The following is a 20,279-nucleotide window of genomic DNA, read 5'->3' on the forward strand; positions in this document are numbered from 1 at the left end:
AACACAGTCTCCGTTACCTGTAGACGAATCTCCTCTTCCCCACGGATCAGGAGCAGCTCTCTGGTCTCGCTATCTTGCCAGTGCTGGGTCATCTGGATGAAGGAAATCTCACGCTATGTCTAAAAACAACAACTAGCGCGCTAACGTAGCCGCGCTGCGTCGACGTCATCACGTAAGTTACCGCGTCGACTCGCGTCTGCATTTCACACTCCCTTTCGCCCCTCCCACTAAAAGCCGATAGCAGCGACCCGCTAAAAACCGATTGCAGGGTTGAAAGACCCGGGTCTAATGCCGAGTGAACACTTTACACTGCCGTGACGAGCCGATTGTTAGCGGGTTTAAACGGGTTTCTTGGCCGGTGGGAAAGGGGCTAGAGAGAGAGAGAGGGCGAGCAAAGTGCATGCAGTTCCATGTCCACTCATGGTGGAGTGAGTCACCTCATTCCACTATTAGAGCGTGTGTGTGTGTGTGTGTGTGTGTGTGTGTGTGTGTGTGTGTGTGTGTGCGCGCGTTCTTGTATTTCTATCCTTGTCGGGGCCAAAGGTCCCCACAAGGATAGCAAAACGTGGAACGACGTGCCTTGTGGGGACCTTTTTCCGGTCCTAAGTAGGAGAAACAGTGTTTTCTTGACCATGTTGTTGTTACTGAAAAAAGTAAAAGGTCAAAAACATTTCTTTAGGGTTAGGCTTTGTTGTGGTGTGGGTTAGGGTTAGGGTAAGGGTCAGGGTTAGGGGCTAGACATGAATGGGAGTCAATGGACGGTCCCCACAAGGATAGAAATACAAGACTGTGCGTGTGTGTGTGTGTGTGTGTGTGTGTGTGTGTGTGTGTGTGTGTGTGTGTGTGTGTGCGTTACCCAATATTGAGGTGTTTGAGCTTCTGCAGGCTGCTGATCTGAGTCGGCAGCTCCTCAATCTGGTTATTGAACAAATTCAGAACCTCCAAGTTCTTCAGTTCAGAGATGTTAGCAGGAACAGCTGGAGGACACACACACACACACACACAGACACACAGGCACACACACACACACACACACACACACACACACACACACACACACGAGTCTTATCAGGAGGTCTGAACTAAACGGAGCAGCGGCTCGTCGTCTACAGGCGGGAGGCTGGAAGCTGCAGCCTTCGCCTGTACTCATCACGGTGAACTTCAGTTGTAACCACATCCCAGAGCAGAGGGCTGCAGATTAGAAGGCTATCACATATTTTGGGAGGAAACCAGCAGACTGAGCTGAATACTGTCAGGCGGATGATCATTAGAAAAACACACACTGACTCTACTCTTCTTTCACACACAGGCTGTTCAGGCTTCTCCTGTTCTTCAGAGCTCACCAAGTAACAAGGAAAATTAGGCACATCAATGAGTTACTAATATGTTTCATATTTCTTAAGGCTGTCGGTGTTAATCACGATTAATCTATGTAGGATTGTCAAAAGGCTCATGCTTAAGAATGTCAGAATTCGGATTAGAGTTGGCATTTGGTTCCCAGAACAGAAATATGAGACAAACCTTAAAGCTAGGGTTAGCGATTTGAATGAGATACATTTTTTTAAACACTGGTTAAAATGATCTTTATGACCCGATGGGAAACAATTCATAGCGTGTTCTTAAAGTAGTTTGGAAAATATCCGCTATCTACAGCAGGAGTAAAACAGGAAAAACAGCAACCAATCGTCTTGACAGGACACCTTTTTTTAAACCAATCAAATCCCTTCGCCGTTCGACCTGCCCCCTGCGCGTACATGTCAATGGCGTGCACTGACCCTGATTCAGTGCGCGTAGAAGGACGGAGCGTCGCTGCAGAATGGCGGAGAAGAATGTTTGGGGCTTTACTTACCGGTGAGTGCGCCGTACTTGGCATAGTGCAAATAAAGAAAAACGAAGAAACGAAGCGCTGAGGACAGGTTACGCCAGGAACGCACTGGACGCGGAAGTGCTGCGCGCGGAACGTCTCTGCGTCTCCGCTCCTAACGGAGCTCCTCCAATGGGGTGGGAGCTGGGCGGAGCTTTGGGGAGATGCTACATTCATGCTACATGCTAGTTTTCCAAGATCGCCAACCCTAGCTTTAAAACTCAGACAGTTAAAAATGTCACGTCTAAAGACTTCATTTCATTTCACTGTCATTGGAACACTGTGTGTGAACACTGTGTCGGCTTGTCAGTCTTAAGCAGTACAGGTGAAACTGGCCACTGGAACAAAAGACTCGTATGGACGAGTTCAGGAGACATGGCGCCGATGGTGTGCTACCATCGGAAAAGAGGATGTGGGACGAATGGTCGGTCAGAAACACCACATCCAAACCGACGAAGCTCACTGTTCAGATGTCTGAAGGAGGAAACGACCGTCACAGTTGGGGATTGATGAAGCACAGTGAGCCTCGTCCACGGTACAAACATGCTACACTGAAAAAAGTGATTTTGACCTCTAGTAAATGTTGCTTATATTTATTAACCATATTTTAATAGAAATATGTGTTATTTAACTTCACTTATAAAATATAAGTATTTTCAACTCATATCGTAAAAAATATGACAATCTTATTTTATTTAATTAAATGCAGCTTAAAAAAAATACCATCCGTTTTGGATCTTGAAGTTTGGGTATGCGCAAGAGTGTCCGGCCTCTTTGGGCGGTTCTTTCATTTCGAGGCGCCCTTCAGTTACTCAGAGGCCCGGGACGCTCTGCGCTGCACATTGCTGTCCCTACAGGCCAGCTTCAACTGGTTGGGGTAAGTCTTTCATAATTAATGGTTTGTCGTGTAACTTTCACCACTGTGTCAGCCCTGTGTGCTCTGTTTAAATGATTATATACTCAAGTAGTTACAGCTATGAGCCTATTTAACTCGGTAGTTAAGCTAGCTATGCGAGGATGTGTTAGCTTGTTAGCTAATGCTCCTCCATGTGGCTAAAGAGGAGGCCATGCCATGTCGGCATTCCGGCTCCAGGCAGAGGATTAGAAACGGTGAGTTAAGTTCAACTTCAGTCGGTTGGTCTTTGACTCGGTTCAGGGACTTGAGTGTGATGGGCTGGGGCGGCAGGGCCCGCCAACAAGAGGGCAGAGGAAGGCTGCGGCCCACCATACACACCATGTGTGTGTCGCCATGACCTCCTCCTGTCTGTCAGGAGCAGTCGATGCTGCCCGGTCCGCGGCTCACTCAGTTAGTACGTTTCTGCATTTGTCGTGGGTTTCCCACTGAGGCAGACTGGTTTTACATGATCAGTGTGTCTCTGTAGCTCCTGTTAATACTGGCGTGGAGAAGCTTTCTGCCATGGTGAAGCTGTGTTTAGTCAGACATGCCATGCAGCAGGCAACATGGCATTTATTACAACGATTCAGAAAGAATAACTTCAGGCTTAATTTTAAATAAACATGTTGTGAGCATCTGCTCATTGCACTGCAAATATTTCCTCCAGAAAGGATAAAACTGCAATCCCAGCATTTTATTTGTACATGGGACTTTATTTACTGTATTTAATATCAAATTAATTTAAATTCATCATTAGAAATGTTAATAAGTTAAATATTAATATTTAGATTAAATAATTTAGCCAATTTCTGAATGCTGTGAAGTGATCTGTAATCAATTATAAGTATAGTGCATAAAAAGTTATCTAGTAGTGAATAATTACCACAGCATCTCTTTTCTTTTTGAAAAATGTAATCTGTCATCTGATGAATATTTCAGTGAGTTGTAGACCTGTTCCCTCTTGATTTTTTATTTACTCAGAAGCGTATCAATTCTTTACAGACACAATGTTCATAACATGTTTTTTTGTGTTGTGTTTGTACTTTGCAGGTTTATCACATCTGATTTTTAGCCAAGCTTTGGACCTTTATATTCTTTAGGTAAGTACATTTAACAAATAGATTCCTTGCTGACATGTTAATCTTGGAAGTCATGCCATAGTCAGTTTAAATTTAACATTCATTTTATCAATTAAACTTAAAATTTGCCAAGGGAGTGCAATCAAATTTAGGCGTGTGCAAGTGTGTGCCACATCTGTCAAGGTTTCAGCATGGTCATTTGGAAAGGATGGGTCAAAGTCAGAATGCTGTGCCTTTCTTAAAGTGTTTACAAAATGATCAGCAGGTTGCCAGTAAGGCGTACTCATGATTTCCCAGACACATGTGGTGGTTTTAAGAGCCTGTGATTCGATTTTATTGCTTTTCTTATGGGGCAGTAACAACATATTGGCTTGTTTGGACAGCCTTACTCTCTTTTGGGGGAAAAAAAAAAATTTACATTCCCTCACATTAAGTATTTTAAAGGTACATGTTATAAACATACAAAGTATATTTTTCTCTGGGGGGAAGATTTTTGGTGATGCAGTGATTGTTAAACACTTAAAGTAATGCTAGATTTTCTGGTTTTTTTCTTCTTCCCCACTTCTCTATATTACTTAGTCTAGTTTATATGGCAGTGTAAAGACTGTGGTGCTGTAGTTTATGTGGCATTGTAAAGACTGTGGTGTTGTAGTTTATGTAGCAGTGTAAAGACTGTGGTGCTGTAGTTTATGTGGCAGTGTAAAGACTGTGGTGTTGTAGTTTATGTGGCAGTGTAAAGACTGTGGTGCTGTAGTTTATGTGGCAGTGTAAAGACTGTGGTGCTGTAGTTTATGTAGCAGTGTAAAGACTGTGGTGCTGTAGTTTATATGGCAGTGTAAAGACTGTGGTGCTGTAGTTTATGTAGCAGTGTAAAGACTGTGGTGCTGTAGTTTATATGGCAGTGTAAAGACTGTGGTGCTGTAGTTTATGTAGCAGTGTAAAGACTGTGGTGCTGTAGTTTATGTGGCATTGTAAAGACTGTGGTGTTGTAGTTTATGTGGCAGTGTAAAGACTGTGGTGCTGTAGTTTATGTAGCAGTGTAAAGACTGTGGTGCTGTAGTTTATGTAGCAGTGTAAAGACTGTGGTGCTGTAGTTTATGTGGCAGTGTAAAGACTGTGGTGTTGTAGTTTATGTGGCAGTGTAAAGACTGTGGTGCTGTAGTTTATGTGGCAGTGTAAAGACTGTGGTGCTGTAGTTTATGTAGCAGTGTAAAGACTGTGGTGCTGTAGTTTATGTGGCAGTGTAAAGACTGTGGTGTTGTAGTTTATGTGGCAGTGTAAAGACTGTGTTGTTGTAGTTTGTATGGCAGTGTAAAGATTGTGGTGCTGTAGTTTATGTGGCAGTGTAAAGACTGTGTTGTTGTAGTTTGTATGGCAGTGTAAAGATTGTGGTGCTGTAGTTTATGTGGCAGTGTAAAGACTGTGTTGTTGTAGTTTGTATGGCAGTGTAAAGATTGTGGTGCTGTAGTTTATGTGGCAGTGTAAAGACTGTGGTGTTGCAGTTTATATCGCAGTGTAAAGACTGTGGTGCTGTAGTTTATATGGCAGTGTAAAGACTGTGGTGCTGTAGTTTATGTGGCAGTGCAAAGACTGTGGTGCTGTAGTTTATGTGGCAGTGTAAAGACTGTGGTGTTGTAGTTTGTATGGCAGTGTAAAGACTGTGGTGCTGTAGTTTATGTGGCAGTGTAAAGACTGTGGTGTTGTAGTTTGTATGGCAGTGTAAAGACTGTGGTGCTGTAGTTTATGTGGCAGTGTAAAGACTGTGGTGTTGTAGTTTGTATGGCAGTGTAAAGACTGAGGTGTTGTAGTTTATGTGGCAGTGTAAAGACTGTGGTGCTGTAGTTTATGTGGCAGTGTAAAGACTGTGGTGCTGTAGTTTATATCACAGTGTAAAGACTGTGGTGCTGTAGTTTATGTGGCAGTGTAAAGACTGTGGTGTTGTAGTTTGTATGGCAGTGTAAAGACTGTGGTGCTGTAGTTTATGTGGCAGTGTAAAGACTGTGGTGTTGTAGTTTGTATGGCAGTGTAAAGACTGAGGTGTTGTAGTTTATGTGGCAGTGTAAAGACTGTGGTGCTGTAGTTTATGTGGCAGTGTAAAGACTGTGGTGCTGTAGTTTATATCACAGTGTAAAGACTGTGGTGCTGTCGTTTATGTGGCAGTGTAAAGACTGTGGTGTTGTGGTTTATATGGCAGTGTAAAGACTGTGGTGCTGTAGTTTATGTGGCAGTGTAAAGACTGTGGTGCTGTCGTTTATGTGGCAGTGTAAAGACTGTGGTGTTGTAGTTTATATCACAGTGTAAAGACTGTGGTGTTGTAGTTTATGTGGCAGTGTAAAGACTGTGGTGTTGTAGTTTATGTGGCAGTGTAAAGACTGTGTTGTTGTAGTTTGTATGGCAGTGTAAAGACTGTGGTGCTGTAGTTTATGTGGCAGTATAAAGACTGTGGTGTTGTAGTTTATGTGGCAGTGTAAAGACTGTGGTGCTGTAGTTTATGTGGCAGTGTAAAGACTGTGGTGCTGTAGTTTATGTAGCAGTGTAAAGACTGTGGTGCTGTAGTTTATGTGGCAGTGTAAAGACTGTGGTGCTGTAGTTTATGTGGCAGTGTAAAGACTGTGGTGCTGTAGTTTATGTGGCAGTGTAAAGACTGTGGTGTTGTAGTTTATGTGGCAGTGTAAAGACTGTGGTGCTGTAGTTTATGTGGCAGTGTAAAGACTGTGGTGCTGTAGTTTATGTAGCAGTGTAAAGACTGTGGTGCTGTAGTTTATGTGGCAGTGTAAAGACTGTGGTGCTGTAGTTTATGTGGCAGTGTAAAGACTGTGGTGTTGCAGTTTATATCGCAGTGTAAAGACTGTGGTGTTGTAGTTTGTATGGCAGTGTAAAGACTGAGGTGTTGTAGTTTATGTGGCAGTGTAAAGACTGTGGTGCTGTAGTTTATGTGGCAGTGTAAAGACTGTGGTGTTGTAGTTTATATCACAGTGTAAAGACTGTGGTGCTGTAGTTTATGTGGCAGTGTAAAGACTGTGGTGCTGTAGTTTATGTGGCAGTGTAAAGACTGTGGTGCTGTAGTTTATGTGGCAGTGTAAAGACTGTGGTGCTGTCGTTTATGTGGCAGTGTAAAGACTGTGGTGCTGTCGTTTATGTGGCAGTGTAAAGACTGTGGTGTTGTAGTTTATGTGGCAGTGTAAAGACTGTGTTGTTGTAGTTTGTATGGCAGTGTAAAGACTGTGGTGCTGTAGTTTATGTGGCAGTGTAAAGACTGTGGTGTTGTAGTTTATGTGGCAGTGTAAAGACTGTGGTGCTGTAGTTTATGTGGCAGTGTAAAGACTGTGGTGCTGTAGTTTATGTGGCAGTGTAAAGACTGTGGTGCTGTAGTTTATGTGGCAGTGTAAAGACTGTGGTGTTGCAGTTTATATCACAGTGCAAAGACTGTGGTGTTGTAGTTTATATGGCAGTGTAAAGACTGTGGTGCTGTCGTTTATGTGGCAGTGTAAAGACTGTGGTGCTGTAGTTTATGTGGCAGTGTAAAGACTGTGGAGTTGTGGTTTATGTGGCAGTGTAAAGACTGTGGTGTTGTAGTTTATATGGCAGTGTAAAGACTGTGGTGCTGTAGTTTATGTGGCAGTGTAAAGACTGTGGTGTTGTAGTTTATATGGCAGTGTAAAGACTGTGGTGCTGTAGTTTAGATGGCAGTGTAAAGACTGTGGTGCTGTAGTTTAGATGGCAGTGTAAAGACTGTTGTGCTGTAGTTTATGTGGCAGTGTAAAGACTGTGGTGTTGTAGTTTGTATGGCAGTGTAAAGACTGTGGTGTTGTAGTTTATATGGCAGTGTGAAGACTGTGGTGCTGTAGTTTAGATGGCAGTGTAAAGACTGTTGTGCTGTAGTTTATGTGGCAGTGTAAAGACTGTGGTGCTGTCGTTTATGTGGCAGTGTAAAGACTGTGGTGCTGTAGTTCATGTGGCAGTGTAAAGACTGTGGTGCTGTAGTTTATGTGGCAGTGTAAAGACTGTGGTGCTGTAGTTCATGTGGCAGTGTAAAGACTGTGGTGCTGTAGTTTATGTGGCAGTGTAAAGACTGTGGTGCTGTAGTTTATGTGGCAGTGTAAAGACTGTGGTGCTGTAGTTTATGTGGCAGTGTAAAGACTGTGGTGCTGTAGTTCATGTGGCAGTGTAAAGACTGTGGTGCTGTAGTTTATGTGGCAGTGTAAAGACTGTGGTGCTGTAGTTCATGTGGCAGTGTAAAGACTGTGGTGCTGTAGTTTATGTGGCAGTGTAAAGACTGTGGTGCTGTAGTTTATGTGGCAGTGTAAAGACTGTGGTGCTGTAGTTCATGTGGCAGTGTAAAGACTGTGGTGCTGTAGTTTATGTGGCAGTGTAAAGACTGTGGTGCTGTAGTTCATGTGGCAGTGTAAAGACTGTGGTGCTGTAGTTCATGTGGCAGTGTAAAGACTGTGGTGCTGTAGTTTATGTGGCAGTGTAAAGACTGTGGTGCTGTAGTTCATGTGGCAGTGTAAAGACTGTGGTGCTGTAGTTTATGTGGCAGTGTAAAGACTAGGGCTGGGTATCGATTTGAATTTCCGAAAACGATTCGGTTCGATTCACAAGGGCCGAATATGATTCGATTCACGATTTTCGATTCGATTTGATTCTTTGACGATTCCTGTTAAAGCTCGTGTCCGGAGTTTTGAAAGAAAGAGGGTTTTTTAATCCAACGTCTTGAGGTTCCGCCCTCCCTCTGCTTTAGTTACCTACCAAGCCACGCCCCTTTAATTTCGTACGCGCATTACCTATGGGGTCAAAATGAAATCCAATTTCCAGACATCTGCCTGTAAGTGTTTTGTTGATGCTTCAGACCTGCCAACTTTGGTGAAATTTTTAGAGTACCACTTAGCGCGTGCGCACACACAAGCACGCACACATACACACACAGCTCGCGCTCATGTCGATAGGAAAAAAAAACTTTCGGCCCTTATTTCGTTATGACATCATATTCCGTCCAACGAACTGTCCTCAACATTGTCCTAGGCTTTACTTCTTATTGTCTCATGCTAGCTGTTGCCAAAGCTGTCCGTCCCTGGGAGAGGGATCCCTCCATACTGTGGTTCTCCCCAAGATTTCTTCTTTTCCCACTGGGTTTTTGGAGTTTTTTCTTGCCGGATGTGAGGGTCGAAGGCGGTGGTTGCTTCGTTCTGTCTCGTTACTGTGAATATTGACATATTACCATTATGCTTATTCACTGTTTTTACTTTTACCGACAAATGTAACATCTTGAAGCCCTCTGAGGCAGCTGTTGTTGTGATACTGGGCTATACAAAAATAAATTGATTGATTGATTGATATTTCCAACGTGAAAGTAACGTTGTTAACAGTACGTATTTGCCAAAACACACACACCTACACTCACACGTGCATACACACACAGAAACACACACACACCATTAAAGCGATACTTCAACATTTTGGCAAATTGGCCCATCTAGGGCAATTCGGTAGTCATTTAGAACAGCCTACTTACTTTTTTTGTGAGGGCGAGCTGTTGTTTATTCAGCGGTGGGTCTGAGGAGAGCTTCACGGTGGACATAATGGAAGTGGATGATACAGTTGCTTCCCTCGTCAAACTCATCAAATACACAATCCAACAACCCCAAAACACTCTGGTGGACACGTTATAATCCGCACATTCACTACGCTGTGAAATATTAATGCAAAATTACGAGATTGAGCGTTTTTTGCGAAGATTGCTAGAACGGAACTACTTACTAAACATGGCGTCTGGGCGTAGTGATTTAAAAAGAAAAAGTAGTTCCCAGTATTTGCTTCAACCTCGTAACGGTACAATATTATCTGTTGGTGTTTCACAGCGTAGTGAATGTGCGGATTATAACGTGTCCACCAAAGTGTTTTGGGGTTGTTGGATTGTGTATTTGATGAGTTTGACAAGGGAAGCAGCTGTACCGTCCACTTCCATTATGTCCGCCATGAAGCTCTCCTCAGAACCACCGCTGAATAAACAACAGATCGCCCTCACAAAAAAAGTAATTAGGCTGTTCTAAATGACTACCGAATTGCCCTAAATGGGCCAATTTGCCAAAATGTTGAAGTATCGCTTTAAGCTCGGGGCAATTTTCGCCTAAAAGTTCAACTAAAGACGTACCCAAAGTAAACTGAATGCTGTTCTTGAACTGTTTGGAGTACATGCATGGTTGGGGTCTCATTTGAAAGCTGACAACCTGTATTTTCACCCAGTGCAGTCAGAATTACTCTAGGTGTTACTGGCACAGATTTATTTATGTTGCAGCACACTGAATTAGGATGAATTTCATTCTCGCCTGAATTTTTTCCCTCATAAAACACCTGGAAATAAGTGTGGCAGCACTGAAAGAGCTTGAAAACACAATTTTGCTAAAGCCTGGGGTCTTACATAGTTCAGGTCAAAATGTCAGAGCAGTACTACAAGAAATGAGTGCTTCACACATGTATTTGTACTGCTATGCCCCGGCGAGGTCAATTTTGGACATCCTCTGTATACCCTCTGGACGCCCTCTGTACAATGGTATATGTTGGTTTTTGGCTCGTTTTTACATTATTTTCACTCCAAAAACTCATAAAGTACTCAAAAAATCACTTCAGACAGGCTTCAGTGTGGGATAAGGCCCTCAGATTGAGAGGAGCAGGGACAGACAGCAGGTGCATCCCTCAGCAGATATCTGAGAAGTCACAAAACCCCGCGAGCGGGCCAGCCAGCCATTCAGCAAGCTCATTGGCTACCAGCCCTGTCAGTCAAACGTTTCCACCGACGTGATTGGCTCAGAATACGTTGATGACGAGTGATGACGACCGATGACGTGGGTCCATCAGTCTCGGCAGCGGTTGGCTGGTTAGCCATCGGAGGCTGGGATGAGTCACTTGATTGGTTGAAATATGACGAATAAGCAACGGAAACCGATCAGTCGCCATATTGGATATCCTCAGCGAGAGTGAGAGCGGTCTGTATGTTTTTATCTGATAAAAAAATGGATTATTATAGGATGCATACGCGGAGAGACGCATCGCGTGCGCGTGCGGTGGCGCATCTAATTCTGGATTATTTGCTTATTTCAAGACATGTTTTGGACAAAAGGCTATACTTTCTAGCTTTGTCTGGATGCATACGTTTGTACTGTGGCAGTTTTTGCTGGATTATCTGGATTATGGATCATCTGTGATCAGTTATGAGCCTCCAAAGGTGAGTTGCGCTGTTTACTTAATTTGCTGTATGTTGGACAAATGTGTTAATATTACCTGCTGTGGTAATCACATCTGAAAGTGGTTTATACCAGCGGATTCATGAGAATATCAGCTTTCTAACGGTACATAGTGCGTCTGTGGAATTTGCAAAATGCGTCTGGATATTAGATAAATGCATCGGGAGAAGTTGACCGGCCCGCCGGCGGGCCGGTCTGAGCTTAAGGGGCTAGCGTTTTAGCCGCCAGCTGCTGCTGGGGGGGTGGGGGGGGGTGGGGGGGGGGGGGGGGGGGGGGGGGGGGGGGGGGGGGGGGGGGCTCGGGGAACGGGAAGAGAGGAGGAGGAGGCGGAGGCGGAGGACAGGAGAGAGCGGCCGACGCTGTGGGTTCGGCAGACCCGATATTCTCCGCTACTCAATGCAGATTGGTTGAAACTGCAGCACTGCACTGCTGCACCGTGTGGTCAACATGAGTACTGCACGTCCACATTTCTACCAGCGCTCACAGATGTCTGCAGCTTTTTGCGTAGTTTAATGAGACGGAGCGTACCGGCGGATTTTGATGTCAAATTCAGTACCTGCTACGCAAAATGCGTACAGGTTGGCAGGTCCGGTGCTTTCAGCGCCTCCGCCATGACGTTTCGTACCGCTATGGACTAGTTGCGCGAGATCTCGTGTCAAGCGAGAAGTCACATGACACTGTGGGGGAAAAAGACACATTAAATAGATCGATTCAAGGGTTTTATGAATCGATATAGGGCTATTAAAAGGAGAATCGATTCAAAATCGACTAATCGATTTTTTAAACCCAGCCCTAGTAAAGACTGTGGTGTTGTAGTGTCTGGACGCTCAGAACTTCTTAAACATTACAGAGAAAGACATTCATTTTGGGCGAGGCCATCATATCAAGTGTATACATCCAGATTGTCCATGCATCTTTAAGACCTGGAATTCACTTTTGACACACCTGTCAAGGAATCACAGCAGTGCCTTAAAGCACTCTGATGAATTTACATTTTCCTGCCAACTGTGTGGCTTTCGTGAACTTGGAACTGAACGTGATTATTTCGTGCATGTGAATCATCCTCTAAAAAACAACGAAACTGTCAATTGTATGTTTAAAGGCTGTGAATACAAGACCATAGTACATTCAAGTCTCACAAAAGTCGGAAGCTCAGCTTGCACTCTTTTGCAGATTTTAAGGATGGTGTAGTCCATGGACTTCCTGTGACTGAAACCGCAGAGCCTGGTGGCTTCGACAGTGAGGATTTCTGTGATAACAGCCAGTCTGATGTTGATTTAAATACATCAAAGGATGAGACAGATACAATTGAACAAAAACCTGCAGCATTGTTATTAAAACTAGAAAATATTTTTCATGTGCCAAGTGCTGCAACTGATGAACTGCTGTGTGTCTAATCCCATATGCAAGTCAATAGGTAAAGGCTGTCCCTTGGCAACATCATTTAAGCGCAAAAAACACTACAGGGACAATTTCAAAGTTGTCGAGCCCATAGAATATATATTAGATGAAAAAGGCAACAGAACACTGCAATATGTTCCAATCTTAAAAGTTCTCCACCAGCTTTTCGCAGACTGTCACATTCTTAATAAAGTGTTAGACAGTGGTCTCAGTTCAGAAGACAGAGAAACAGAAGGGATATACAGGTCTTACCAAGATGGTTTGTTCTTTAAAGAAAATAGCTTTTTATCAGGAGGCCAATTGAAACTGTTGCTTAATTTGTATGTGGATGATTTTGAAATTTGTAATCCACTCGGCACATCTCGCAATAACATAAAATCTGTGCTGTTTATTGGACTCTCAGCAATTCACCGCCTGGTTCCCATTCTTCATTGTCCTCTATTAATTTGGCCTTGCTGTGCAGATCTGAAGATGTCAGGTGTTTTGGTTATGAAAAGGTCCTAGAGCCCTTGTTGAGGGATCTTGTTACTGTAGAAAGTCGTGGTATTTTTATTGCACAGCTTGGTGATCTTGTTAAGGGCACAGTACAGTGTGTTATAGCAGGTAACTTGGGAGCACATGGAATTGCTGGATTGACAGAAAATTTTGTAGGTGAATACATTTGTCGTTTTTGTTTGGCTCAGAAGTCTGAAATTCAGCAGAAGGAAGTGAGATCAGATGTGTTTACTCTCAGAAGCAAAGAGACACATGAAACCCATGTTCGTTCAGCTCAGAGCCATGTGAAACCATGTTATGGTGTTAAAAGGCCGTGCGTTTTTTCTGCACATCTTTCTCATTTCAGTGTTTGCTCTGGCTACCCCCCAGATGTTGCACATGACATCTTTGAAGGCACAGTACCACTTGAGTTGGCACATTGTCTGAATCATTTAATGTCCACACGATACTTCACACTGGATAGTCTCAATGAATCAATTTTGAAATTTCCTTACAAATGGACACACAAGAGCAATCGTCCACACTCTATTCCAAAGGCCTTCATGCAGAACAAAACTATTGGGGGGAACGCTCACGAAAATTGGGATCTCTTGCGTTTTCTCCCATTTTTGGTTGGACAGTTAGTGCCCTCAAATGAGCCAGCCTGGCAAGTCATTTTGGACTTGAGGGATATTGTGGATTTAGTTGTTGCACCAGTACACCCTGCGCAGTCACTTGCTTTCCTTGAGGAAAGAATCTCCGATCACAGATGCAGGCTACAAGAGGTGTTTCCAGGTATAAAACTATTACCAGAACATCATTTTGTTGAACATTATCCACAGATGATTCGATTTTTTGGTCCTCTTGTTTGTCTGTGGACAATGAGATTTGAAGCAAAGCATAGTTTTTTTAAACAGGTCGTTCGTCACACACGCTGCTTCAAAAACATCCTCTTATCCCTGGCAGTGAAACATCAGTTCATGATGGCCTATTACTTGGAGTCAATCACAACCAAAAAATGTGACTTGACTGTCTCAGCTGTCTCAACTGTCTCTGTTGATACTTTGCATCAGGATGTACAGACAGTTTTGAAACTAGAAGACCCTGCTCTTGCACACATTCAGCTCACTAAGACTGCATCTGTCGATGGAGTGGCATGCAGAGAGGGCATGGTGGTTGTTTGTGGTTCCACTAGTGGCTTGCCAGATTTTGCAGAAGTTGTCCAGATGGTTGTTTTGGAGGGAACATTGAGTTTCATTGTCAAAGAGTTTGATGCTTGGTATATGGAGCATTTTAGGGCATTTGAGTTGTGTTCAACCTCTGAAGTCTCCCTCATTCAACTTGGTGCCCTGCTGGACCAGTACCCCTGGGCTGACTACAGGATTGGAGGCCGCCGAATGGTGACGCTTAAAAGATTCATAAATATACAAGGTCAGATCACACTAAATCATGCTGTGCTTATGTATTCTTCTGTTAATTCATTTGTCAAATATTTATTTACTTTTCTCTTTGATATTTAGATTGAAGAATGGCACAGCCCATGAAGCTGAGAGTCATCGTAGAAGAGGACGACTGCAGAAGACTTGATCTCAACTCAGGAAAGCCAAAGAATTTAATGGACTTGCACAGAACAATTTGTGATGCATTTGGAATTGAAAGAGACTTTTGCATTCAGTTCATGGATCCTGACTTCAATAATGAGTTCATGAACATTACATCAGTGCAAGACATTCAAGACAGAGGAAGAATTAAGCCACATTGTTTGGATACGAGTCCCACTTCAAGGCCGAACTCTTCAAACACTGCTGGATCATCTGCAAGCCCATCAGCCAGTCACACACCTCAGAGTTCCTCCTCATATTCTTCATCTGATTCCGACAGCACCATCATCCTGTCCCATTCAGACAGTGATCTGAGAACGCATGACGGCCCCGTGGCTTCACCATTCCTCGCTTCCCATACAATGTGGAGGTTCAGCTTCAGCGGGGAAACGAGGTATTTAGAGAAACTGGCACAAGTCTGAAGATACCACCAGGGCTGAAGTCCGACATCCTAGACAAACTGGCTGAAGAAATGTTCCAGTATACAGCTTATCCACAACATCACCAGATAGATGACGTTGCATCGGCGCTCATCCAAAAATGTCCCTGTTGGCGACATCTGTCTGCCACTGGATGCTACAGCTGGATGATTAGCCTGGAATACAGAATGGCTAATTACAGGACGAAGATGAGAAACACTGGATGTCCTGAAGTGACTGTTAATGCATTGAAGAATAAATCAAGAGATGAATGCTTCCCAGCCAAAAACGTAAAGAAAGCTAAAAAGGCAGAGGTCAGCTGCTGTCCTTCACACCCCGCTGGGGAAACAGATGACAGTCTGGAAAACTTAGGAGTTGAACTTCTGACTGATGTCAGACAGAGAAACGGGGCGTCAGATGTCAGAGAGAAGATGTCTAAAACTTCCTCCTACAGAAGAGAAGAAGTGGTGCATGGAAGTCCAGGTGCTGGAGAGACGACAGCGAGGTGGCCTGCGCTTTCCCATATTAATGAGGTAAATACATGTCCGCTTCCATCCACTGTGCCTCTTTTCATTGTGCATTTTCACTGTGATTACAGCAATCATCACTACGTAAATAACTGAGCACAGTGTTCTTTGTCTTCTGCTTCTTCTTTTATGTGCATCAGATAAATGCTGAATCTCAGCGAATCACAACACATCCACTGGAGACGACCTTCATGGCGCGGGTGGACAGTCTTCAGCCTCAGCTGGCATCAGCTTTTCAGAAGAAGGGAGGTGTCACTGGCCAGAAACTAACCAAACATCTGCAGATCTTGCTAGAGGTAACTATTCATTCATTGTAGTGTAGTATATGCTATATGTGTGCTTTATTGTATTCTGTTTCAGTAAAGCCTGGATCATTAATGTAAGACACTTTCCAAAGGAATGTTTTACTTGTTTACATGTTCCAGCCCTGTTTTCTCTGGTGGGACAGTTAATGTACGCCACCTGCACTGAGCAAGATTTTTGAGCATATTTCTGTGATACTTAAGTGCCTGGAAATGTTGTCATTAGTTAAATCCTACGCCGACAACCCTACGCCGTTACTGAACATATCTTGCTCCTGCGTCAAGGGAACGCCCTCCTCTGCCAAGCCGCTGGCAGTCACAACAACAATGCGGCTTCCGTAGCTCCGGCTTTACCTAGACATAGATCTATAGAAATAGATTTCTAGACGTACGTATCTAGACACGCGTGCATTTACCGAACATATATCTGCATATATGACATATCTGGCGACACCGAGCTGTCGTGGAGGAGAGGCTGAGCGGACCGTGATGAAATATTGGTGAAACTAATGAGCTTTTGGACGATTAAAGCCGTTTGAGGAGCGGCTATACACATAGCCCCGTCTGCTAACAGTGCTAACACTGCTAACAGTATAGGGATGTGCGCCGCTCAATTTTGGATCTATATTTCTCCCGAAGCACTGTTCGGGCCAGAAAAGTTTTCCGGGTGAGTTCTACTTTATTCTATAAACAACGCGAAAGCGGACCAATCACAGCCCTCGACGTTCACGTCACCACGCGTCGAAACGACGCGAAGTCACAATTTTCGGGAGGCGCACGTCAAGCCCCGACGTAGCCCGACGTAGCCCGTCGTAGGGCTACGACGTCTACGTCGTAGGAACGACGTAGCGGCGACGGGGAAGTATACTGAGGCCTTTAATGTACGCCACCTGCACTGAGCAAGATTTTTGAGCATATTTCTGTGATACTTAAGTGCCTGGAAATGTTGTCATTAGTTAAATCTCTTCACACAGGCTACAAGTGATGTTCGTTCCAAAAGGGCTGCAGTCCTTAGAGCGCTCTGCCTCTTCCTAGGTGAGGATGGTGGGCGTCTGATCCATGAGTATATGGTAAGTTTTATCTTATGAATGTAACTTGCAGGGCTTGAAGACCTCCGGCACGGTGCCGCAAATCCAGCGTAGAGATATTTTGTTTTTGTTTTTTTCTTCTTCTCTGTAAGCAGTCATTAAGTGACAGTTCTAACTACCAGTGGTTCTTAATGTTCAGGAGTTTTAGCCAATCAGAGCGAGTCAGGCGGGCCTTCAGTGTTTCACACTTGGGACAAAGCATCTGATTGGTTTCTAGCCGTGCGCTGATCACTTCACTGACTTCTCTCATATCGAGACAGCGCTAAATTCACGGCGGTAGTTTGTGTAAAAGGAGAAACTTTACGAAGTTATCTATAAAAATCTGTCTGTTTTTTGCTGTCATTAAAGGAATACTCCACCCAAAAAACGATTTGGCCTCATTTTCTACTCACCCTCATGCTGAGAAACACTCTGGAGCACTTTTTTGACGTTTCAAATGCAGTTGGAGATGTTTGGGGATTTTCGTTGTCAACAAACAGGGACCGACAGAGCCCGACAGAAAAAATGGTCCATAAAATCCACAAAACGTTCCCATTTTCCTTCATACTGCTTGTCCGCTGTAATCCAAGTGTCCTGAGCGCGTAACGTCCATAATTAATTCTTAACGAGGTCATTTAGTACATTTTAAGAGCCCAAACAGTGCACTCTCATACAGCTCCATTGCATGTCTGCGCGCACCCTGAACTACGGAAGCCGCGGCAGACCAAGCAACACGCTTGCGCGCTTTCAGCGACTACTTTTCTAAATTGCAAGCGTAGAAGAAGAAGTTCCGCTGTTTATATTCTGCTGTGAGTGACCGAGCTGTGGACAATCACAAAAGTGATTGGCTGCTGTTTTAAAGCTTTGAATTCGGTGTCCTGCTGAAAGGGCACAAGCGTGTTGCTTGGTCTGCCGCGGCTTCCGTAGTTCAGGGTGCGCGCGCAGACATGCAATGGAGCTGTATGACAGCGCCCTGTTTGGGCTCTTAAAATGTACTAAATGACCTCGTTAAGAATTAATTATGGACGTTACGCGCTCAGGACACTTGGATTACAGCGGACGAGCAGTATGAAGGAAAATGGGAACGTTTTGTGGATTTTATGGACCATTTTTTCTGTCGGGCTCTGTCGGTCCCTGTTTGTTGACCACGAAAATCCCCAAACATCTCCAACTGCATTTGAATCGTCAAAAAAGTGCTCCAGAGTGTTTCTCAGCATGAGGGTGAGTAGAAAATGAGGCCAAATCGTTTTTTGGGTGGAGTATTCCTTTAAGTGGCTGTTGTTAAGACGGAGCGTGTTGGAGCTCCGTGGAGAACGGAGGCAGACCGCCAGGTCGGAGCAGCCTGGGGGGGCGCTCAGAAACGGATCAGAAATTATTCTGTCTGAGTTCTGTGGAGAACCGAGTCAGACGGAGAGTTTGGAGTTCACATCCAGTCCGTCTGTCCGTGGATGAGGTTCTTATGGCTTGGGGGGGGGGGGGGGGGTGGGGGGGGTCTCTCATCGTTTCCTCTCATCGACAGGTCGGTTAACTTCCCCAAAATGTTGGAAAATACGAAACAATAATAATAAGTTGTTGGAGGAGGCTTTGTGTTGGTGCTGGAGCGGGTCTGGAGGCTGGGTGGAGATGAAGACCTGCAGCGCTGTCAGCGGGTTCACAATAGTTCTGGATGGACGCGCTGCGCTGTCTGGGGGTTTTTTGTTGTTGTTGCCCCCGAGTTGAAATGTGGTTCCTAGCTCCAGTGTTTGTAGCTCAGTTTGAATATTGTTTGATTATGTGAGACAGCGTGTTGATTGTGTTTTTCATAAACTCAAAACTGTTCCGGACGTCCAGAGCTGTCAGTGAGTGACGGTCGCCAAGTAACGCAGCCTGACGCTCTCGCTCTTTTTTCCTCTTTTTTATTTTTCCTAACAGGGACGGGTTTGGGAAGAAATAATACATTTTATAAAATGTGGATCTCGATCTAAAAAACAGACTTTTTCGCAGCATTTTGATGTCAGGTTTACAGGACAGTTCCTCTCGAGGCAGGCGTTGCAGATCTGCAGCAGCTACATTCTAATGACCTCATTGATCCACATCTACATCTATAAGCCTTTTTTCACTGGAAGTACCGCTGCAGGACTGAGTTGTGCTTCAGCAACAAACAGTTTCCCTCCGGCTCACCAGATGGCAGCGCCGTCTCACTTCAACATGTCTGACAACTTGAGATCACTGGCCGGGATTTTCTTCACATCAACTTCAAGTAAGTATCACTACCAACTCCATCAGTTTCAAACCAAAACTGCATAAGATGAATTATGAACACATATAGATGCAGTACATGCCAATTAGTAGATTTTATCTCAATTTTTCCCCCAGGAGCAGCTCTATTTCAGTGTTGCAGATTTGCAACGTGTGGACAGGTACTAACGGACGCCACATACTTCATCTACTAGTGTGCCTATATTTTGAGCAACAGTTTATTCTCGGGTTATTTTCCTATCAGCAGTCTTTACTTATTACTGTGATCTTTTCCTGCTTCAAGCCGTGAACTTGTTTTTAACCCTTGTGGGACATTTTTGTCCTTTCTGGCAAGTTTTTGTTCAACTTTTGGCCACAACTTGTTGTGTTGATCAATGGAAGGTTTTTTGTAGGACAGTGTTATTCATGGAAAGCCTTTAAATTTAAAGATGTTTTTTGTTTTTTTCCCAGAGGTCAAAGGTTAAAGCAACACCAAGGAACTTTCAGTTTTCGTTGATTTTGGCGGCGCCAGTGGACAAAGCGGTAGTGTTTTGCCTGACCGAATACTACAGTTCCCATGAGGCCTAGCGCGTGGCGTGGTAACATGCTGCTCCCGGTGGCGTGCTGTCGGACTGAACTCGCCTACATTTGTTTCCAGTGGCTGTGAGAAGGATGGATAGCGACGAGGTCATGAATCTAAGGCTACGTTCACACTGCAGGCTGAAGTGACCCAAATCCGATTTCTTTGCCCCTATGCGACCTGTATCGGATCTTTTCCTGACAGTCTGAACGACACAGATCCGATTTTTTCAAATGCGACCCAGGCCACTTGGACATGTGGTCCTAAATCTGATACGTATCGGATCTTTTGCCATGCGACTTCAGTCTGAACGGCCAGGTCGCATTTATCCGACCTGCACGTCACGATGTGGGGCGCTGAAGACGTGAGTCTTACCGTGAGTGTTAAAAAAAGGCGCTTGCAGACGCACATTAAGGGAGTTCTTGTCATCCGAAAATTATTATTGAACTCCGTATCATTAAAGCCTCTCATCACTGTCCCCCCACTCCTGACTGCGTTTCTCTGTTGCTGCTGCTGCCCCACAAAACGCCATGGCCAAAAACTTGGCTCTCTTCCGTCTCATTCGCTAAATTCTGCAGCGCCAGGACAACGGGGAGGAAAAATAATAATATT

At 44.3% G+C, this 20,279-nt stretch overlaps 1 protein-coding gene across 1 annotated transcript in view; it reads right to left on the reverse strand.

The window, feature by feature from the left end:
* Positions 1-20,279, reverse strand: part of rsu1 (Ras suppressor protein 1) — a 71,311-nt gene that overhangs the window by 38,943 nt on the left and 12,089 nt on the right. Inside the window, exon 4 of the mRNA XM_030087576.1 lies at positions 857-977. Within this exon, the coding sequence (XP_029943436.1) occupies positions 857-977 (121 nt within the window). The remainder of the gene's footprint in view (positions 1-856; positions 978-20,279) is intronic.

Source organism: Salarias fasciatus, unplaced genomic scaffold (genome assembly GCF_902148845.1).
Source record: "Salarias fasciatus unplaced genomic scaffold, fSalaFa1.1, whole genome shotgun sequence".
Lineage (NCBI taxonomy): Eukaryota > Metazoa > Chordata > Actinopteri > Blenniiformes > Blenniidae > Salarias > Salarias fasciatus.